This window comes from Cydia splendana, chromosome 3 (genome assembly GCF_910591565.1).
Source record: "Cydia splendana chromosome 3, ilCydSple1.2, whole genome shotgun sequence".
Taxonomy (NCBI): Eukaryota; Metazoa; Arthropoda; class Insecta; order Lepidoptera; family Tortricidae; genus Cydia; species Cydia splendana.
Genome location: NC_085962.1, coordinates 2,954,647 through 2,978,967, shown reverse-complemented (window position 1 = coordinate 2,978,967; position 24,321 = coordinate 2,954,647). Strand labels below are relative to the sequence as shown.

Below are 24,321 nucleotides of genomic sequence, written 5' to 3'. Positions count from 1 at the left end.
ATAGGAACTCTGTGATGAAACAACGCAACCTAATTGTGTTAGGGGTTTTTAGAATTGTCTCGATGAGTATTAGTTGTCTGTCGTAAGAAAAGTAATCAGCGATAAAAGCTTGTACCAAAAATGAAATTTTTGTACAAACTTATTATGACATAAACGAATTAATACCTACTGTTTTCTACGGAAATTCGATTCAGCGTGACGAGCGTTCGCTTTTGCGTTAGGTATGTCTATTATATCGTTATTTGTATGAGATTTTGAAATTCCATTTTCCTTGTATTTTTTTCTTCTTATCGGTTAAAAGTCTCCACTTTGTAAACAACAGAGATGTTTGTAATGCACTCGGAGATTTGTCGCGAATTCAACGAGCGTTTCAAGAAAACACTCTTTGTTAACACGTTTTATACAGGGTGAAATTTTAACCGGATCTATATCTGAATCCCTAAAGTCTTTTCTCCTATCTTTGCATTTCCTAATATTGTTGGTCATAATCGGCGGTCGGCAACCTGCGGCCCGCGGGCCGCATGCGGCTCGTGAAACTGTCACTTGCGGCCTGCGAGCCTCTCTGGCTATGTAATATTGAGAAACGACAATGTCTGATAAAGTCATAAATATTAACAAAGTTCGGCCCGCGTCAACTTACTCATCGTAACTACGCTACTAAAACTACGCAAAAAAAGGTTGCCGACCGCTGGTCATAATGATCAGTTGTCCTAACACTCGTATACTCTAATTTTGGTTCCCTATTATTCATTAATTATCCTAATGTTATTATTATTAAGCATATTTTTTCTCTTTTGCGAGGGTCGCAGTTCTAACCTAACCCACTTTTGTGGCAGCAAGTTCTAACCTAACAATTTTTCAGAACCATTACATTATTGAAAATAATCGTTATGACAATTGATCGTTAGGGCATGTGCCATTGTGCCCATTAGGACAAACCAGTTAGAGCAAGTGACTTTAGGACAAACGTTGTTAGGGATTCAGAAGGCCATCCATTTTAACCAGCAGCCATACTCTGCGTACTGATCTTATAGGTCATATCATACTGAACAACTTTTATTATGAGACCATCAATGCCGAAATCGCGAAATAAATTTTGGCTGTTTTTATTAGGGAATGCAAATCGGTTATTTTTTGTATGGAAATAACCGCGGTTTCGGTTAATAACCGATAATTTCCATACAAAAAATAACCGAAAATAACCGATTTGCATTCCCTAGTTTTTATACATTCCGGGTGATGTGATGCCGCTGATTTTTATGGGACAGGCAAATTTTTCCCATAACCGCACTCCTGACAATATCAAAGCTGTAACAAATCCTAAAATCTGAACGCCGCTCACTAAGGCCACACGTGATCGTAATGGTTGTATTACAATGCCCATAAATCATAGCGATTGTGCGCAAGTAAGCGCCACTATCGTGCATACCTATCGGTACTTATCGCACTTAACCGACTTACTCGTACACCTTCGCTACCATTTTTTAATTATCCTATTGTAATGTCCCACTGCTGGGCACAGGCATCCCCTCTTTTTCTTCATTCGTTCCCGTCCCTTGCCATTTCCTACCATATACAGGGTGGTTTCGCTATTTCGGGGTTGGTCCCATAGTCAAAGTTGCTCAGTATAATCCGATAACCTCCCTGGCAACGGGAAGGCACTTAATTTTTGGCTATCCTGTACCTATACCTGCCTAACGGCCTTCTCCATTTCGGACTTCGGTCTGCTTCTACCCCGCCGGCTTCGCTACTACTTCGATAAATAAGAGGATAGTATACATATGTAGTCCCCATTTTTCTCTTTATATTTTTACACAATTCGATGTAGGTACTTAATAAACTTATGTATATTTAACCATATAGCTCCGTTTGACTTTTTACATTTTATGATTTTCGTATATTCAGTCGTTTTACGACAAACGAGAAATCGATTAATTTTCAAAAAAATCTATTCCGATTGACGTAGTTTCAAGTTAAGTAGTATACGACAATCGTTATTATTAAACCTAAGTGTTCGTCAAGCACGCTTAGAGTCGTCATACGTGAGGGTCAGCCTCTCCCCTAACATGGCAGGATTTTTATTTCTATTTCAGGATTGCGGGGGGACTTAACTTGGCGAGTGTTAGAGCCGCCATACACGAACTGCTCGAGCAGTAACCCAGTGATCAACATACACGGACTGCTTTTGCAGCTTGACCGCATGATGAAATTTCACCGCGCAGCCAACCGCCCGAAGCAGTTGCAACTGCTTGAGCGGTTCGTGTATTGCGAATGACGATTTTGTATTGAAACTGCAGATCACCCAACGGAGACCGCTTGAAGCTGTTGGCACTGACTGCTCAAAGCAGTACGTGTATGGCGGCCCTTATGGTTTTTAGAAACCTAAACTAACCACTAGAAGGTACAGCATATGGTGGCGAGTTAAGGAGCTAGTCACTCACGAATGGAGGTAAAAACGAGATTTTAAAAACCTGGAAAAACGGTCTAATTAAAGAGATTAATTGTTTGGAGAAATGACCGTCCAGGATTATTAGGATGATGTCCGAACTTGTCAGGATATTCAACTTTCCATGTGACAACCCTAAGCACGCTTGGCCGTCTGCGCAGCGCCTGAATATTATATACTTAGCGAATCAATTTACGATTTCTTTTATCGCTAATTTTTGTCATGTTAATAGGTTATGTATTAATATAGTATTATATATAAATAATCAGCAAAAACTTATCGCAAAAGCAGGCACGTTTTAAACTAATTCTACAGTAATTTACTGCACTGACACGTTCCTGCTGATAAAGTAGATTTTTTTACTTATAACATACATATAGAATCGATTAATTTGTATACGACTGTAATTAAAGTAATTATCATTAAATTTATTACATCCATGACTGGTTTATTACGACTTTGATATAATTGACTGACTTGTACAATGAATGAGATTTCATACATATTTAAGTACAGTCAGTAAAACTATTATAGTATAAATTATCTCAGATGATTTTTTCGGGTTTGGGTGCTAATCCGTTAAACAAAAGCCATTGTTTCTTTTAAGAGCGCTCTTCAGCACGTGCCAAAGCAACCATGTCGTTGAAAAAGCAACTATCGTTATAGTATTAAGGTTCAAATTCATGTGACAGCTCGTTCAGAGAACAATCAGGGTGGTATTGTTTTTGGAGATAACAAAACGTGTTATCTCCGTTATGGGCTGTTTCATGAATTTGAACCATATAAATAGAATAGTAAGTTTGCTTTTTAAACGGGCTTGTTCCCGTTACTTATGTCGGGGCTATTAGCAGTAAGTAGTGTAACCACTGCATAAAGGAAATAATACCTTTTGTTTAACAGATTAGGGTCCGAGCCCGAAAAAATCACCTGAGATAATTCATACTATAACTTAGCACTTGCATACATATTTGTATGCAGGATTGCAGGGGTGCTAAGCTAATTTAATGGTTTTGCTGGCTGTACCTACATCGTACATGAATACGGCGTATATTTTTTTTGTATCATGTTACTTATTAGGGTTCCGTATCCGTAACCCAAAGGGTAAAAACGGGACCCTAATACTTTGACTCTGTCCGTCTGTCTGTCACCAGACTGTATCTCATGAACCGTGATAGCTAGACAGTTGAAATTTTCACAGATGATGTATTTCTGTTGCCGCTATGACAACAAATACTAAAAAGTACGGAACTCTCGGTGTGCGACTCCGGTATCGTCTTGGGTCGTCCCATTAGTTTTTCGTCAAGTTCTTAAATTAGTCCTATTCTGCTTTCGTCACTCATTCTACATTAATGACTAATTTAAGAACTTGACGAAAAACGAATGGGACGACCCAAGACGATACCCTTGTCCGGTTTTATTTCTTTGTAGTTAATTCTGTTGTATTTTGTCCTTCTGAAATATAAATAATTAATATGTTTATATATACAAAGTTTTCTGAATTTTTACTTATTTTTGTTTGTACATTTTCATGCATTTATTTTATATCGAAAAGTTTTAATTACCAAATTAACAAAACACGCGAACCAAATTAGTAGACTGTTAAAAGGTAATACAACACTTTAAACTCTCGCGTTTTGTACACATATTTAATTACACAAACGGGTCTACCGCGATATAATTTCATTGTTTTTACCTTTAATTCCGACGTTTCAGCTGAGTTGCACCAGCGGTGGTCACGGAAAGACTGACGTCCCAACAAATGTCAACGGAGATATTAATAAAACACCACTAAACTACCCGAAATTAGTTTATAAAAATGTTCGGGGTAGACAAAGAAATTGAATTAAAGGTAAAAACAATGAAATTATATCGCGGTAGACCCGTTTGTGTAATTAAATATGTTAAAAGGTAATGTTGTTAAGGAATAAAATGGCATAATACTGTATTTCACGCCTGTTCTTGTTTACGCTTCACGTAATAAAATTTAATAAAACCCGTGTGTACATTTAGAACATTACGCGGGTTACGAATACACAATACATGACGCCTTATTACCAGTGATCGTTAATTTTCCAGCAATTTTGGTGCGGCTTAGTAAAAATAAAGGATTTTCTTCAATTTTTTTCTAGGGAGAGGATTGGTTAAGGTTAATATTACTGTTATTAACCCTTATTATCTATTCCACCTAGCGTAGGGCATACAGGTGCTTTTAACCAACAATGCTGCACCAAAATTGGTGGAAAATTAACGATCACTGCTTATTACTCTACTGATGGGGGGGGGGGGGGGTTTCTCGTCTTATACCTACAGAGTGTATTTTTAGGGTTCCGTACCCAAAGGGTTAAAACGGGACCCCATTACTAAGACTCCGCTGTCCGTCCGTCCGTCTGTCACCAGGCTGTATCTCATGAACCGTAATAGCTAGGCAGTTGAAATTTTCAGAGATGATATATTTCTGTTGCCACTATAACAACAAATACTAAAAAGCAACGAACCCTCGGTGGGCGAGTCTGACTCGCACTTGTCCGGTTTTTCTAATAATCACAAATTCAATCAAGAAGTAGGTTTTAGTGCTACATGCAGTATGAAACGATTTTTAAAGATAATTTTCACATTGTAGTTTAGGAGTGTACCATCTGTACCATGTATATGTCACCGTAAAATTGTAAACACTCGTCATATTATAATCTCGCTAGTTACTTTATAAACTGACGGTATGGAGATTATAATCTAACCTAACCTAACCTACGTTACATTATAAACTAACGGGTTCACAATCTTACGGTGTCATATATAAAGGGATAAGTTCGCCTTTGTACTAATAACGAATGTTATTTTTCCTGTTTTGTTTTGATTTTTGTACAATAAAGTGTTTTACTACTACTATATACAATGGTATATAAAGGGAGCGAAACTCATTTATTATATAAGAAGTGTTATAAAATAAATATAAAACTAAAATTAACTACAATTAAGATAATTAAATCGAAAAAATTAAAAATACCTATCAAAATTTTGCGCCCTTGGTAGGCTACCCATCACCATCACGCATCATTAAAAAACCGGGCAAGTGCGAGTCGGACTCGCGCACGAAGGGTTCCGTACCATAATGCAAAAAACGGCAAAAAAAACGGTCACCCATCCAAGTACTCACCCCGCCTGACGTTGCTTAACTTCGGTCAAAAATCACATTTGTTGTATGGGAGCCCCACTTAAATCTTTATTTTATTCTGTTTTTAGAATTTGTTGTTATAGCGGCAACAGAAATACATCATCTGTGAAAATTTCAACTGTCTAGCTATCACGGTTCGTGAGATACAGCCTGGTGACAGACGGACGGACGGACGGACAGACGGACGGACGGACGGACGGACAGCGGAGTCTTAGTAATAGGGTCCCGTTATACCCTTTCGGTACGGAACCCTAAAAATGTACTTATCACAAATAAATTATTAGTCATGTCAAAATATTCAAATAACAAATCAGTCAGGTATTGCATTAGAACTATTTAGAACTAATTAGCATACTCACAAACATAACCTATAGCTAAACACAACCGGATACAATGGCCAGTACAGACGCCATTTTACATGTCAGAGGCGTTTGACATTTGGAGATACGTGTGAATCAACGGCAGTGCGTTCACCCGACGGTTCCTTTCACCAAAACGGCTTGCAAATCGGCTGTGGCGTTTATTCCGATCGAACACGAGTTGCGGACTCCACTTACAGGCGGCCTAGCCAAGGCTTGCGCTTCGCCATCGAATCGCTTTGTGTATCTCTATCACTCTTCCATATTATCTTATCGTTTTCGGGGGCCCTTGCGGATACACTTCGACCCATAGGGATCTTTTGTGCAATTACCCCCTAGGAAAGATCCGTCAACTACTCAAGAGCTTTTCCCACCATCTCCATGTGCCGGATGATGGAGCTCATGGGTAGCGTTTTAAAGTCCTTTGGTTCCAGATATCCTGCTCCAAAGTCCTTCATTCTTTGTCTGGCGAGGGCGGGACATTCACACATTAGGTGTTTTACTGTCTCTTCCTCTTCGCTACACATACGCCAATCGGTGTCGTCAGAGTGTGCCATCTTGGCCAGAATTCCTTCGACCCCGTAATGGCCAGTAGACACCCACTCTTAACGTACTGACATCAGAACCACTACCACCAGTTTTTACATGACATATTCACTCACGTCTAAGTAACTTACTTTCTATGCATCTCGCTCGTACTCGCATATTAGTGCAAGCGAGATGTATAGAAAGTAATTTACGTAGACGCGAGCTAATATGTCAATGTCAAAACTGGTGGTAGCCGTACAGAACCCCTATGTAGTGTAAATTTAATTCGAGAGCGTTCGCGTTTGCGTTGTCTATTTTTGTATGGGATTTTGAACAGCGCGCCAAGCGGGACGCTTTGGTAACTCAAAATCCCATACAAAATTACACTTAACGCAAACACGTTCTAACGTCACGCTATAAAATGATAGGGGTACAGAATGACACCCAAATCATGTGTTTTAGTTATTACGTGCATTTTGCTCGTACTTGTCCGTACATGTATAGGCGCGAGCGAGACGCACGATAACTAAATGACATCATTCTGATGTCAGTGTAGGTTCGAATAGGCCTCTAAAGCATTATAAAGTGTTCGACCGAAGTTTCTTCCTACAAACTGTATCAGAAACGGTAGACCATTTGGGACTTAATGTGGTTTTGAAAAAATTATAGGTAGGTACCTAATTAGGAATTCTTTCACACCTTTGATGTTAGACATTTGTATTCCGGAAAACAATGTAATGACGTGTGATATTGTCTAGATCTGAAGGTGTCGACGACCTAATGCCTAGTCTAGACAAAATAAAATACCATTTTTTTTTCTTTTTTTTAAATTCAAAACTCTTCAGCTCAAGCTTCAGTGAACTGTTTCTATTAACACAGATTATTCTTAATAGTGATAGATGAGTCTGGCAATAGACGAATAGATGGTCTTAATGAATTGATCACATAAAATCTGTTATATTTCAGACATACGTAAGCTTAAATTTACACTAATGTTACTTCACGTAAGAACACACGCACAAAGTAAGTTCACTTAGCGCAACTTGCACCATCTCACTAACCCGGGGTTAACCGGTTAAACTTGGAGTTACCATCGTTACCAGCAAAAATTGACAATGTGCCTTAGTTGTTTAAAACTTAAATAGTTAAAAACTATTACTGTGCATAAGGGCCGGTACAGACTGACTGCAACTTGTATGGGAACTGCACGCCGTCGTTGCAGTCGGCGTGCAGTTCCCATACAAACTGCAGTCGGGTTGCAGTCCGTCTGTATCGGCCCTAACAAGTGCGAGTCGGACTCGCCCACCGAGGATTCCGTACAAATTTGTAGGTAGGTACAAATTAAGAAAAAGTTTAAAAAATCTACAAAAAGCTTTGGTCACCCATACCATTATAATTACAAATGTATAGTTTTCAGATATTTCCCCAAAAATACGCTCCGCTACTGGTACTTACCTACCTACCTAGGACCTAGGTAGATGTACATATATAGAGTTAGACCAGTGGTGGGCAAAGTACGGCCCGCGGGCCACCTGCGGCCCGCGAATGGATTTTATCCGGCCCGCCGCCGGTCCTATGAAATAATTTGTATATGGGCTATATGGCATTGGCTCACGATTGTCACAAATAAAAAAAAAAATTGGCTACAATTCTGGCCCTCCACTTAAATTTCCTAAACTTTCTGGCCCCCCACGAAGAAAGTTTGTCCACCACTGAGTTAGACCAAGAAAAGTCTGCAGCGATTTCGATAGCCCACGCAGTGCAAGTGTCATTTCAAACATCAAACTTCTATAAAATTATGACGTACTTATAAATAACACTTGCACTGCGTGGGCTATCAAAATCGCTGCAGACTTTTCTTGGTCTCACTCTATTCATCAAAGGAATTAAACATCTGTTGTATGCTCGCCTAATTAGCGTAAATAATGATTTAATGATGTTATTTGGTAAGCAATGATGCATTCAAAGGCATCTGCAAAAACAATAAGTGGCATAACATAACAGCATTAACATAACTACAACTCCATTTAAAAACCCTTCAATTGTGTACCCTATTGCATTAGAACAAGGTGTGAATTGGAATGAGCGTTGAAATGCAGTTAATGCGTTTATTGTATGCGCATGCAGTGTTTGTTACATGTGTAATAAACAGCGAAATCTGTTGATTTGCATGTTTAAATGGGGCTAAATTTTGTGATGTAAATAATCATTATTTTATAGCAAGTTGGCGAATTGGTAGAAAAGAAAACTAAACAATATTTTGGTGAAGGATGCTGAACTAAATATATTAGGTTGGTTAATTTTTTGAAGTAAAATCACAATCAAATCTTCAGTTTAGGTAGGTTTGCCGATGTAGTGCATAATTGATTTCCATCGTATTTTCTCGGAAACATTCGGAACTCTGTAGGTAATAAAATATATTTTATTACAGAGTTCCGTTTATGTTCTTCACCATCAGTTTCACTTTAAAAATGTAAATAAGTGTCTATAATATTTGAAGAGTTTCCTCGATTTCTCACGGATCCCATCAGCAGATCCACCACATGACAATGAAGGGGGTCTAGCCAAAATGACAATCGTGGATAGAAAATGCCAGTCGAAACTTAAATAATGTATGGAAATATTACTTTTTGTTTGATGTTTGTCGAATTACGATGTCATTTTGGCTAGGCCCATGAATTGATAACGAAAAAATACTCTTTATCTCTCATACTCTTTATTTTATATACGATAGGTACAGACAGATGTAGTGCATAATTGTTTTCCATCGTATTTTCTCGGAAACGTTCGTATTTGTCACGCTACTTCAGTCAACCTCAGTACTTTTTGTACTGACTGACTTAGCAAGACACGTTCGCACATTCCGTGAAAATACGATGGATAATAAATTATGCACTACATGTGTACCTGTTAGTGCAAGACAGCCTTGTACATATAATGACGTTATTGCTGCATACGTAATCGTCCGTAGGCTATTTAACTTAACAGGTAGCGGTAGTGACCATTTAACATACGTTAAGAAGAATATTTAACACACTTAACATGTGTTAATCGCCCTATGAGAATTAAATGTATTACTTTACTGGAACTACAATAGTACATTGTGCAACATGGGGCGTAAGTTGAATATTGCAAACGAGAGTAAGTTAAATCGCGACGGCTTGCCGGAGCGATTTATAGACTCGAGTTTGCAATATTATTACGCCGCGAGTTACACACAATATTTTTCATCACACTTGCGATACAAATATTAAGTATAAAGACAAAAAATTGTTAATTATGGCACTAGAAACTTCATAACTCCCTAGGGAGAACGATTTTTTTATAACTCCCGTTAAACCTGCGTGCAATTTCACATTTACTGAGCGAGTGTGATGAAAAGGTTTTTTCTTGCTTATTTTGTACATACCTAGTTCGGTACGGCGCATAACCTCAAAACTCATTTAAAGATACTCTACATTCTCTACAACTACATTACTCAGCTATAGCCATACCAAAGAGAATAGAGTATATAGAGGCGGATTGTCAAAGTAAATGTTGTAGCAACTGTAAATTTACTGCCATCTTTCGACAGAAGATTAAAACTTTTACAACGCCATTTAACTTTAATCCTTATTCTTTCACTGATATGTGTTACTTAACTTGTTAAATATTAACATTAACGCCATCTACTCGACACTAGGCCAAAGGTATGGTGCAATATTTTCGAGCGGAGGCGCCATAACCTTCAGCCTACTCTCGAGTAGATGGCGTTAATATTAATATTTAACAAGTTAACACATATCAGTAAAAGAATAATGGTCAAAGTCAAATGGCGTTGTAAAAGTTTTAATCTTCTGTCGAAAGATGGCAGTAAATGTACTGTAGCTACATAATTTACCATGACAGTAACTCTCTATTTCAAATTCTCATTGGTCATACCCATGAGTCTGTATCAAGCCAATCTTCGTCAGCTATCACCTTGGTTCTCAACCGTTTTTTTAAATTCCAGACATGGAAGACGAGTGCTACCCCACCATCCCCGCCAGCGCGTGGAGCCGGCGGCGCTCCAGCGACTCCCTCATGGAGGTGAAGGCCGAGCCCAAGTCGGAGCCCGAGTCGCCCGCCTCGTCCTGCCCCCCCTCGCCCACCCCCGGCACGCCCGTCACACACCTCGACTACGTTATTGACCACACAGTGAGTGTCTTTAGTACTTGGACGTAAGACAGTTGTTAACTGAAATGGGGCATTATCTATGAAAAGGGACCTTATTGTCGATGGCGCTTACGCCGCACAGCGTCGCGCGGGCATTGTATTTATATCGGAGCATCGTTAATAATGGCGTAAGCGCCATCGGCAATAAGGTCCCTTTTCATAGATAACGTCACAAATAGATAACATACTTATTCTCTAAAGAAAAAGTGACCGAGTCCACCGGCGGCCGGCCGAGGCGGGAATGGATCCCGTGTCTTCAGGTTACGCGGCTAACGTCCTGACCACTAGACCACGCCACGGCGATACCCGTCCCAAATTCTCTGATGGTGTATGCGCCTTTGACCAACTCTAAGCAGTGGCAGATTTGTCCTAATAAAGGCTTAGTAGGCCCGGGCCTAGGGCGGCAAGATATTAGGGGGGCAGCAAGGCGGCAGTCTATATATGGGTGCTGAGAAAGAGGCGGCTAGTAGTTACTACAGGGCCTGGGGCCTACGGCGGCCAACACTGCAAATCCGCCTCTGACTCTAAGGGCAAGCAGTGTGTGCTTGCACCTCCTATACGAATCCTTTACTGGATTACGATATAGCGAGAGAGATGGTGCGCCCATCTATCCAACTAGGGAATGAATCAAATTAATTTCATTTCAATACAATTTTGCGAGATTTGGCGTTTTTAGGTTATAAATTCTTAATATGGAATCAGTTGTCGTTGTAATACTTTTAATTAGAGTGCCCCGAATAGTAGTTTTGCCGAATACCGAATATACGGCCCCTCTCTCGGCCGAAGCGCCTAATATTCGGCAATAACATGCGAACATTTTGAGTCACGTTAATTATGAAAACTGTTCGCCAACAAAGCACAACGTTCGCTAAAGTTTAACTTTTGTTGCTCAGTACGGTTACCATCAGTTTGTCAAATTGTCACTGACATAAACGCCGTCGAGAACGTAATTTACTTTCTATACATCTCGCTCGCACTCGCATATTAGTGCAAACGGGATGTATAGAAAGTAAATTACGTTCTCGACGGCGTTTATGTCAGTGACAAACTTATGGTAACCGTACTGATGGTAACCGTACTGAACAGAACTAGTGAATGTAGTTAGAGTCAATTAAATCAGACCCATGATAAAAATAAAATTATTTGTAATCAACAAATGCTCAAAAACAGGGTTTTCGTATTTAGCAACTTTCCAAGAAACCATTTTAAAATTAAATATACTGGTTTGCGGTTATTTTTAACCGACTTCAATTTCATAGAAGGAGGAGGTTCTGTATTCGGTTGTGGCTATTTTTTTTTTTTTTTTTTTTCTATGTACGTTCACCGATTACTCCGACATCCGTAGTCCGATTTGAGTAATTCTTTTTTTGTTTGAAAGGAGCTACCTCCGAGTTGGTCCCATTTTAATTTGGTTCTGTTCTGATGATGGGATCCATGAGGAATTGAGGGAACTCCTCAATTTTTAAAGGCACATGCATGGTGTTTTGGGCGTTTTCTTAAGCAACTCGAGCATTTTCTCCCGAAAACCACCAATTTGATGAAGTAGACCTGATGATGATGATTACTTTGATGATAATGATGATGATTTCTTTAAATGTAAGTATGTTCAGCGATTACTCCGGCACCTGTGATCCGATTTGAGTAATTCTTTTTTTTGTTTGGAAGAAGTTACCTCCAAGGTGTTTCCGTATTATTTTTGGTTCTGGTCTGATGATGTAATCCATGAGGAATTGAGGGAACTCCTCAATTTTTAAAGGCACGTGTTAAGTGATTTCGGGGTTTTCTAAAGTAACTCGAGCATTTGCTTCCGAAAACCACCAATTTGATGTACTGCAACTGTAGCCTTACCACGAGTTTGACATTGACACATTCGCTAACAAGTCGTTATTCCCTAACAAGATGCATCTAAATGTAACTTATTATGCATCTCGCTCACACTAAGGTTAGTACGAGCGAGATGCATAGGAAGCAAGTTACAAACATGCTAGCGAATATATCAATGTCAAACTCGTGGTAAGCTGGTAAGGCTACTGATCGGGGATTAGGGTTAGGAGTTAAGGGGTCAGGGATTAAGGGGTCGGGGAATGGCGGTTGAAGGGTTGCTGGTTCAGGATCGAGGGGTTCCTGGATCAGGGGTTGATGTGCTGTGAGGTTGAGTGATCGGGGGGCTGAGGGATTGGGTCAGTGGCGGGGCGGGCGGATGGATTTAGTTGACAGGAATTATAATTTCCTAGACGGACTCGAGAAAATTTCTGGTTCAGGGTCGAGGGGTTCCTGGATCAGGGGTTGATGCGCTGTGAGGTTGAGTGATCGGGGCGTTGAGGGATTGGGTCAGTGGCGGGGCGGAGGATGGATTTAGTGTAGTAGTGACAGGAATTATAATTTCCCAGACGGACTCGAGAAAATTCCTGATTACATATTTATTAAAGAAATAGGTACACGAATTTAGTGTTAAACATGATCTTGTTTTTCATTCATGCGTCGCGCTCTTAACAATGCGTTAAAACTAAAAATGGAAAAATAAAAACTTTTTACAAAAAAAAGCAAACCGACTTCAAAAAGGATGAAATAAAATATTATCCTTTTTGAAGTCTATGCGTTACCAACTGATATGTTTGAAGTCGGTGCCAAGCCAAGTAGTAACAATACCAGTCAAAAATAATCAGCTTTATGGCTATAAATCCCATTAGAACTGTACTAATAACTATTACAAATGTGTAAGTAATTCTGTCTGCCTCTGTATCGCCTTTTCATGGCTAAACAACTGAACCGCTTTAGGTGAAATTTGGCAAGAAGGTAAATTTCTTGAATTGTTTTATATTTTGAAATGTAGTGCTCTGGATAAGGGACGGGAAATTACTCAGTCCCAATCTCACACTTGCGTGCTATAGACTGTTCGAGCATTAGTAAGAAATGCTCTTTAAAAAATACGACGGAAAAAAAATGCATTGGATTTCCACTAATGTGCCGACAAACATGGTACAGACTGCGCCAAGAAGGTTTGATCGTGTGTTCTGAGGTGTGTTCTTAGATACAATCGACGTCAAAGATATGTTTACACTTTTGCACCATACACCTTTGTTACAAGGCGAAAAGTGTAAACATATTTTTAACGTCGACTGTACCTACAGAAAGTATGTTCATTGTCGTCGTGTAAGGCAATCCAACGTAGGTACATCCTTATCGAATCGCACCAAAATCATGGTATGCTTCAAAATTTGGCTTGGCACCGACTTCAAACATATCAGTTGGTAACGCATAGACTTCAAAAAGGATAATATTTTATTTCATCCTTTTTGAAGTCGGTTTGCTTTTTTTTGTAAAAAGTTTTTATTATTGCGTAATTTTTCTTTTTAGGTAGGTGCAGCAGATATTCGGTATTCGGCCGAATAGTAGGCAACAATCGGCCGAATACCGAATATTCGGCTAAATGGCCGAATAGGCCGAATACCGAATAGTTGCCGAATATTCGTGGCATCTCTACTTGTAATCCACTCAGCCTCTTCAGTGATCACGCTCACATCCAAATGAAACAGCGGTACGTGAATTTTTTGCGAGTACTCTCGGTACCGTCATAATCATATACAGAGGGCCTACCACGTTCGACGTGTTGCCTATGTCACACTTACGTACCAATTTACAAGTGCGACAGAGAGGCAACACGTCGAACGTGGTTCGCGGTAAGCCCTCAGTTTACAGTCAATCATTACTTTTATTGCAACGAAATACAGTCTACTTATCTCTTAAATGCGCACGAGTGAGAATAATCTTTATGCCATTAGCATAAGACCCAATTTGGCTTGACCATCTGTAAATAAATTCATCGTGTAGTAATTGGATTCTTAGATTCATAAGACGGATTAATTAGCCTAAAATACCCTAAATATAAGGTCACGATAGGTCAATCAACTCAAATCACGTGGCTACTTTCACCACGCGATTTTTCAGTACAGACCTGTTCATAAATATACATACATTTTTTTGCTTATTACGACGGGGTAAGGTTCGTAATTGTATACATATTTATGAGGGCTGGATGGTAATTATCGAGGTTTTCTGAGAAATGTTTGGAAACGAGAGCAGATCGCTGTCGAGATATTGGTAACATAATAAGCTGGTTAAGGGTAGGTCACACAGGCAGGTGTAGAATTTTTTTTAAGTGTTCTGTTTGTATGAAATAATGAACTAAATACTCTGATATACCTATGTTTGGAGTTTATGAACATGCGATACGGAACAACAATCCTAGGATACGGCTTCATTATCAATCAATCAAATCATTTATTTTTAATGAACCAAGGCCTATACTAATCAACATACAAAGATAGATAGATAAAGAAAAATAGGAAATAAAAAGATAGATAGATAGAATAGACACATAGATAGATAGAGATTATTGGTAAATTGATTTACAAGGTGCTGACCTACTTAATCGCCTTACTGTACAAGTTTGATTGAAGTTGCTTCAGTCGAAGTTTGCCTATAAAAATAATACAGCCCAAGAAAATCTGACTTTTCTATAAAGGTGGGGCGGAGAATTTTCCGTTTGAGCCTCTAAATGATGTGGCGGATTACCGTGGTTTAAATTGATTAAGGTTATAAAAATATATACCATTTAAAAGTTCATATTAGATAATCAATTATCTCTGAAACAAATCGTTATATACAATGTGCCTGATAATATTTCGCTCCAAAATTCGAACTTAAAATATTTTTTTAATTATTATATTTTAGATATGTTGATATTTAAAGTCAACGATTAACTATCATGTTCTAGCACTTAAATGAGGTTATGATATTTTCATATACAGGGTGATTTCTGGGTCGTGATCCAGAACCACTTTTTTTTACTCTGACATATGGTAGTATTACTTACATTAAAAGATAATTAGTTTAATTTTTCTTATTTTTCAAGTACAATTAATCTTATCCTAAGTAATCATGGTCACCCTATGACTTTTGTCATACTCTGTATGGAAAGCGACAAGACGTCACATTGAGTAGGGTGACCAAATTGTGTGCAAAAATGTTTTTATTCTACTTGTCTTCTGAAAAATAATCATCATTATTGGTGATAAACTATAATTAACATCATTAGGCTCATCTTTGGATTCTGTATGCTGTCTTGGTCTCTTGCTCCACTACCCCGAAATTACCCTGAACTTATAAAAACTTGGAGTATAATTACCCAGTGGGGAGCAAAGTAGGCATATTTTACGGTAATACCTATACTTAATAAACATGTTTCCACCCCACTGGCTCTGTGACCTACGCTTAAAAAACTGTAAGTGTTCGAAATACGATTAACAAGCCTGCGACCTTTTCTGTACAGAATTCCGGACTTAATTAAGGGTATAATATTTTATTTAAAACTTTCCCGTTTTGAACACATATTAACTCACACTTATAGACAACAAACACACATCTTACATCTGGCACAAATCACTGGATTGAGTTGCATAGACCAAAAGTTGTCTCCACTGAACGCCATTATTATCCTCGAGTTGTGCGAGAAGCAATTGAAATTAAGAAACACCCCAGGAATTTTAATAGGGAGGATGGTTTCAACTTATCGCCAACTTGGGAACCAGTGATACAAAAGTTAAAGCCAAAGGATCTATCTTCGGACTTGTGCGTGGATATTGTGAGTGTTGCGTGTCGGACTATTGACAATAATTAACATTATGTGTAGTGGGTGGTTTGAAAATGTGATGTCTACCCCAAACTTCTCCATACACTTTTCGTCGGGTAGTTGCACAAATCTCTGTTTTGACATTTTGCTGGGACATCAGTCAGCCGCGACCACGACCAGTGAAACCTGTGTCGAAACGTCGGTAAATCAAGGTAATTGAATAAAATTCGCGTTAGACCCGTCTATAAATGTGAGTTAATATTAATTAAGGGTAGTTAGCCGGAACGGTTCATTTTTGATGAACTCGAATAACCCTTTCCTTTGAGTTTTAAAGGGTTAACTCTGTTAGCTACTTTAAGCATACTATTCTGTACATTTGTTTCATTTAAAAATTTGCCTACATTTCAAATCGAATTGTTTAATATTATGATATCTATAGAAATTGTTATAAACTACAAACTTCAATAAAAATGTATGATTTTTTGTAAAAAAAAGGGATTTATAGATCCGATAAAACGGATTAGCATAAAAATATTAGCACCTACGTGAAAAATATCCAAAACATTATTTCTAAAAAAGCTTCACACAAATCCTTCTCACAAGAAAGAATGTAAGTAGGTATTTAAATTAACCTAACTCCTTTATAATTGCAGACGGGAACCATACACATGCCACAAGCTGTGCTGCAAAAAGTGGGCGCAGCGGGCGTGCCACAACTGCTGCTCAGTGCTGCACCAAGGCTCGCCACCTCGCTCAACTCCAACAAGTTGTCCATCAAGGTCACATCTAGCTCAGGATCTGGTACGTACTCGTATTACAGATATATTTGAAGAGCATCCTCGATTTTTCCAAGATCCCATCATTAGATCGTGATATTTATTTATTTTATTTTATTTAACTTTTATTTTAAATCAGGCAACAAGGCCTATATTACAAATACCTTACAGACTAACATATATGCATTTTATACATATGACTAGGTAAAATGGAAATGGGCCCCAATGTAGTGTCCTATCATACAAAACATCCTTCAAATTCCCACAATAAAATTGACACAATATAACAACTGACGAATTAAAAACCTTTAAAATGTTGAATCCTTTTTTTGTTGCTTATTGTTGAAAATGTTATCGTTTGCAGGCTTCCACCTCCCGCCGACGCCGCCGTCGTCGCTGTCGTCGTCGGACAGCGAGGGCGCGCGCTCGCCGGCGCACGACGCGCCGCCGCCCGCGCCCGCGCCGCCCCCCGCGCCGCGCCGCGCGCACCTCTACCTCTCGCACCACTCCCGCCAGCCCATCAACACGCCGCTCATCAGCACGCAACCGGTAAGTAAATGAAGCTTTTACAGTACGTATGTTGCTACTTTCCCGCACTAGTACGGCAATAAGCACTTTCCGTGCCTATGTCGAAAATTTAAACAGCCATACAGCACTGTAAAACGTTGTGCGATACACGTACGAATAGGTAATTCGCAACTCGTGTCGATATAAAACACTTCCTTCGGTCGTGTTTTAATTTATCACCACTCGCTGCGAATTTCCTACTTTCCGCACTTGTATCGTAAATAACTATTGAAATGTATGCTATGCGTGGTCCGGAATACTTGTAGTCGGAGATGAGCATTTTCAGTTTTTCGTCGATCGTCGTCGCTGCTGATCGACGAAAAACAAACAAGTCTTACAAGAGTTTGTTTCATTTGGTAGGAGCACGAGGGATAATCTTTCTTAAAATCCTTTCAAGCCGTCCATTTACCTACTACATCCCATAACCCCCATTATTAGTACGAGTAGCCAACCAGTTAGTATTAGGACTATTAGGTAACCAATTTTGTACAGTATTAATTCAATCCATCAAATTTCTGTGCTGAGAACATTCTGAATAACTGACGCATTTAAAGTCAAGCTTGTTAATAATACGAGCCGCCGTTGCACTACTCAGTTACACGACAGAAACTTTTCGACTAGAACTTATTTTTAACCAGCGATCAGTAAAAATCTAGTAGGTTAGCGTGGTATGGGCATGTATTGAGGAAGGATGAATGCCATATAAGCAAAATAATGTTAGGGATGAATGTTGATGGACGGAGAGCGGATGGTAGACCCAAAAAACGATGGATGGATTGTGTGAAAGAGGATAATGAGAAAGAAAGGAGTGAGTGCTGAGGTGACGAAAGATAGAGAGGAGAATGGAAGAGAAAAACATGTTGTGCCGACCTCACATAACGTGGGATAAGGGCAAGAAGAAGAAGAAGATCAGTTAAGATATATGGAGATACTTATAACCTAGATTTCATTTTTGAATGTTACACGCTGATTCATTAAAATACTTTTGGTCATTGCAGAAAGGTTCAACGGGCCAACTGGTGCTAACAGACGAAGAGAAACGCACATTGCTCGCAGAAGGCTACCCCGTGCCCACGCGTCTACCACTCACCAAGGCCGAGGAGAAATCACTCAAGAAAATCAGAAGGAAAATCAAGAACAAGGTACAAACAATCAATATGCTATATTTAGATTACTACTGGCACCAATAGAATGAATGAGTGAATGAAAATATCTGTGTGTATCACATTTACCATTCAAATGGTGGCTCTGAGTGTATACCGATGTAGTTGTCACTCATACAATGACAGTTTCGTTCATTCCATTCGTGCCAGCTTTCGTGAATCTACATGTACTGTACTTATATCGCCTACCATTCTTTAATACAAAGAAGTTCCTCAAGAAAATCAATAGGATAATAATAAGGAACAAGGTAAAACGATCAATTAAAAAATGATTTCTAGTAGTTTACTATACTTCGCCTATCGTTCACCAAGGCAAAGGAGAAATCCTTTAAATATTTTAAAGGAAAACATAGAGCAAGGTAAACACGATTAATATTTAGTTTTTTACTTACAACGCCTACGATTCTTCAAGGTAAATGATTTATATCAAATTATGTCCGTTTAATCTTTTTGAAACAGGAAAATGGACAGGATTTATAAAACAGACGTTAGACGTAAACAATAAGTAAACACACCTGAGATCATTTTACAAATATCAAATACGGAATTCGATCCGAATACTACACTCAGTCAAACAGACATTAGCTGAGTTTTGTACATATGTGTCGAAGTCTAGTCAAAGGTCCCACTTAGTCGCTTACCACAAGGACGACATTTGTTTGTATCGTTATACGAATAACCTGTCAAAGCATCCTTATGGCAAGCGACAAAGTGAGACTTTTACTCGGAAACGACACATATACTAAGTAGTAGTACATCGGCAGAGAAGAAGGAAAATATGGAACAAGGTGAAAACAATTTGTTTCCTCGTACTTTAATGAGTGATTGATAGCAGAAATAGAGGATTACCGAGTTCAGCTATAATCGGTGTAATTAAAGTTCTATTAAAGTCCATCATATTCATGCCCTTTTACGTTTTTTGTTAACATTTAATAGTAATATATTGATCCTAAATACCAAATCTCATTAAGTCATTACAAATGCTGGTTGTTATCATTGGAAATATAGTTGGTCAAACCAATTTGTCAGTCAGTAAGAACCAGGAAAACTATACTCATCCTTTTGTTTTGGGTGCTAGTACTAGTGTAAGATAGTATGATTATATCTGTCTATGATTGAAATGAGACAGTCCTTTGACAAACTATACCTACTCGTATTCTGGTCAAAATCTCTTCATATTCATTTTCAGTTATCTCAATGCTTCATTTTAAAAGCTCCTAATCGTTGTCTATGAATTTATGACGCCATTTACCTTTATTTTTTGCTCTTGGTTTTAATACGTAGTAAAACCGCTCCTCCGTTCCAGATATCAGCACAAGAAAGCAGACGCAAAAAGAAGGAATACATGGACCAACTAGAGAGGAAGGTCGAAATTCTTGTATCTGAGAACTCCGACTACAGAAAAAGGGTAGAGACCCTGGAACAGAAGAACGCGAGTCTCCAAAGCCAACTGGCCGCCCTGCAGGCGCTCGTGACGCGGAACGCGCGCAAGTGACGTCACTGTGAAGAGGGTGACGTCACTGTGAAGAGGGTGACGTCGCTGTGAAGTGTGATGTCACTGTGAAGAGGGTGACGTCACTGTGAAGAGGGTGTCACTGTGAAGAGGGTGACGTCGCTGTGAAGAATGTGACGTCACGCTACGCTTTCCCTAAGGCCTGCTATAGTCTGAATTTATACTGTTATGGTATTGGTCATAGATTATGAGAGGTGACGAATGTCTTTTGATGGCACTGTTGTTAGTTCAAACGGCGTTCTTACAAATTCATATTGTCCAAGTCTGGTTTTAAAATAAGTTTCTTTTACTTCCGTTAATTGAATTCCGATTTTTTTATGGCGCTACTTATTAGTAATTTCTGTCTTGTTTTTCATTATATCAACTAATCTAAGTTATGTTATAAACAAATTATACATATAAAAGAATATATATCATGATATAAATCAATCAAAAGACACTTGTCATTTCTCGAAGTTGTAGGTAAATTATTTGGCTACGCCGAGTCGTAATATCAGTCATAATATATCTATGTGTACTCAAAGTTCAAAATATATCGAATTTTGATGTCTTGTCTTGTAAATTACCTACTAAACCATAACATGTCATAACTTATTTAAAAATTTTAGGAGAATTTCATTCTAATGTAAAATTCGACCGGCAAGCCAACTTTTGACAATGTATGTATATTTGGAAGTATTTACTTATACTAGGAGACTAAAGGGAACTCCACCCCTAGTGTAAATTTCATTCGAGAGCGTGACGTGACGTACGCGTTTGTGTAAGTGTCATTTTGTATGGTATTTTGGAGTAGCTAGATCAGTGATCAGTGCCCCAAACGCGTTAGTTCCGCGTAGCATTATTCCCGATCGCATTTTTCCCCACTCGCGTTAGTTCCGCGTAGCATTATTCCCGGTCGCATTTTTCCCCACTCGCGTTAGTTCCGCGTAGCTTCGCGGGGCTCCTATTTCTGGGCGGTTTGCCCTTCGGGCATCTGAAGCTACCTAACGAACCTAAACTAATGTTTTCTTGGACGTCACACTAAATTAATAGGTTAGGTAGGTTAGGTTCGTTAGGCAGCTTCAGATGCCCGAAGGGCAAACCGCCCAGAAATAGGAGCCCCGCGAAGCGGGCCTCCGCCTAGGTAAGTTGTGAACTAAATGTTTTTTGAAAAACAAACTCTAGTGGGGAAAAATGCGACCGGAAATAATGCTACGCGGAACTAACGCGAGTGGGGAAAAATGCGATCGGGAATAATGCTACGCGGAACTAACGCGAGTGGGGAAAAATGCGATCGGGAATAATGCTACGGGGAACTAACGCGTTTGGGGCACTGATTTAGCTACTCGTATTTTGACCTCCCGCTGTTAAAAATCCCGTACAAAAATAGACAACGCAAACGCGAACGCTCGTCAAGTCGTCACGCTATAGAATTAAATTTACACTAGGTGTTCTGTTAGCGTTTCGATATGGTTGCTCACTATATTTTTAGTAATAGGTTTTTGTGGTGCTGGAACTTTATTCCTGCTGTTTTTACTGCAAAGTGCCACACTAGATATTTATTTTTGCAACTGCACCGTTTTCGTCGAAGACCTGATAACAGGGAAATATAATTGGGTCTATAAAGTGCCTTTTATACTACACAATATCACAGAATAAATAATACTACCTACTGTATAGGTACATAATGTTCAATGTTCACTCTCTAACAAAACGCATCTATTACGACAGAGGTGGCGCAAGCGCTAGCAGGCATCCGTTCCGTAGTGGTGCGCGGCAACCACTACTGCTAGACACCAAAACTGGTGTGGGCCGCATGTACTTGTAGCGACGCGACGAAATCGCGAAGTGAGCCACGCCTGACAATATTCATATCATTTAAGACAATCTAAATAAACTTTTCGTTTTCTTATATCTGATTTTAGTGTATTTGTGTGATGTTGTGTAGTGTAAAATGCACTCGAGTGTCGATAATTATATAGGCGTGTCGTTAGAAATCTCGTAATATATTATAATAATGCTGCAAGAGCATTAAATAGGTTAAGTCTTAATTTGTGTGTGTTTATAATTATGTGAAATTAGGTTAAGAAATTTTATTGTTACCCAAAGCATACGTTTTACTTGTATGTGGCCGTCGTGGCGATCTTTAGGCCCCTGTACACAATGGGCCAGCGCCGGCCAGTCCAAGGGACGCAGCCATGCGGTATAATGAGATAGCAATATCACTTGCTCCCTCTAACGCATAAATGCGTCCCCCAGACTGGCCTACGCTGGCCCATTGTGTACAGGGGCCTTTTAGAATATCCCTGGATTCGCGTCGGAATTCTCGGTAGCATAATATGTAAGACATATACATAGTCTTACAGCATAAATTGAATTCCATGAATTTGCATTTATAAAGAGAAATGTATCTAGAGATTTTATCTATAAGATAGATATTTGTGTATCTACTAAAGGACCTATTGAGCCGACTGTGTGATTGTATTCGGTATAATGTCTAGTCTTTTGTAGAAGCATTTGGGTTCACGGCCCATAGAATAGATGTATTCCCATTGGACCCCGCCGGGCACAGATGGGAATAGGCGCTGCATATAACTCATTCCCATTTGTCCCCTCGGTGGGTTTGGGGCGGGGACAAATGGGAATACACCATAAAATAGCTGTCAATCAGGAATGGCGCTCTGTGGACAAGTACAAACGGACAGCGAGCCTTCTCAACGGTGTATATTAATAGTGTTTTAACCTTTTCGCCGCCATTGACTTGATATAAAGCCAGTACATTTCGTGCGCCACACGCCATGACTTGATATGTTATACGGACTGTTTACGTGCAATTTGTGCCGTGGCGTTAATGACACTTTATTACATCATTGCCGTGGCGAAAAGGTTCAATTGATACATACTGAGGAAAGTTTACAATGAACATTAAGTAATGTGGGTTAGAATTTGAATATAAGTGTTGGGTTGAGTTTTTATGAAGAGTGACTCAAAACATTTCAATGAATAAAGATTCAGTCTTCAATGTTGAAAGTTCTAATTAAATAAAAGTTAAAAAAATCATTGCTACAGATTTTTTTTAATTAACCTTGAATTGTATATTAAAACTAGGTAGGTACCTAATACGTTTTTTTTTGTGATTATTGAAGAATTAATTCTAAATAAACTGTGTCGACTCTCACAAATGAGGATTCCAAAAACTAGCAATGGAAAAAGGTATTATTATTTCTAATAACTAACCGTTTGACCTGTCACTTACGTTTAATAGCAAATTTTCCTTAGTATACAATATTTCATTGTAACTAGCCTTCATATACGAACAGTATTTTGATGTACAGGTTGATTCACGAAAGCTGGCACGAATGGAATGAACTAAACTTTCATTGTATGTGACACCTGTAAATCGGTAGACATAGAGTCAGCGCAGAGCCGCCATTTTATTGGTTAATGTGATACACACATAGATATTTTCATTCACTCATTCATTTCATTCGCGCCAGCTCCTGTGAAACGACCTGTTACGTACCACGAATCTTGGTACTGGACGATCGTCGAACATTCTCGTGAACTAATATACATTCCATTTTCTCGATGTAAGTGACTTAAAGTGAGCTTCGTACTTATTAATAATAGAATCTTCGGGATGTAGTCAACTTGCTGTACAAAATTTTACCTGAAACTGTTAATTATGTATACTCGTACATTATATGTCTATTTTTCCGCTTGATTAGTATAATTCTATCTGCCGTCCTGAGACGCGTCATTTTATAACACGTTTCTTGACAACCAAAAAAAAAGTTAAGCAAACTCTTAAAAACCTCGTATCTCATTACCAAACGGAGACTTAGATACGAGCTTTTATAAATTAAGTTTTGGTTGTCATCGGACGTTTAATGTTACTGTGTGCAATTACGTTCTGTTGTACATGTATGAAGTTCTTCCTATGTAGAGTTTTAAGAAAATGTTATATTTATATCGTGCTAAATTAATATATC

The 24,321-nt window shown here is 38.8% G+C and overlaps 1 protein-coding gene and 1 long non-coding RNA gene across 3 annotated transcripts in view; both read left to right on the top strand.

Moving 5' to 3' along the window:
- Window positions 1-20,680, top strand: part of LOC134806419 (cyclic AMP response element-binding protein A) — a 196,361-nt gene extending 175,681 nt beyond the window's left edge. Inside the window, exons 3-8 of one of the 2 annotated variants that reach the window (XM_063779687.1) lie at window positions 10,497-10,681; window positions 16,985-17,132; window positions 17,472-17,656; window positions 18,673-18,816; window positions 20,144-20,348; window positions 20,424-20,680. In XM_063779687.1, coding sequence (XP_063635757.1) covers window positions 10,497-10,681; window positions 16,985-17,132; window positions 17,472-17,656; window positions 18,673-18,816; window positions 20,144-20,332 — 851 coding nt within the window. In that variant the 3' untranslated portion in view covers window positions 20,333-20,348; window positions 20,424-20,680. Of the gene's footprint in view, window positions 1-10,496; window positions 10,682-16,984; window positions 17,133-17,471; window positions 17,657-18,672; window positions 18,817-20,143; window positions 20,383-20,423 lie in introns of those variants that run through there. The other variant, XM_063779686.1, reaches the window with a different exon arrangement.
- Window positions 1-24,321, top strand: part of LOC134806470 (uncharacterized) — a 484,735-nt gene that overhangs the window by 203,036 nt on the left and 257,378 nt on the right. The gene's annotated exons all lie outside the window — the stretch shown is intronic.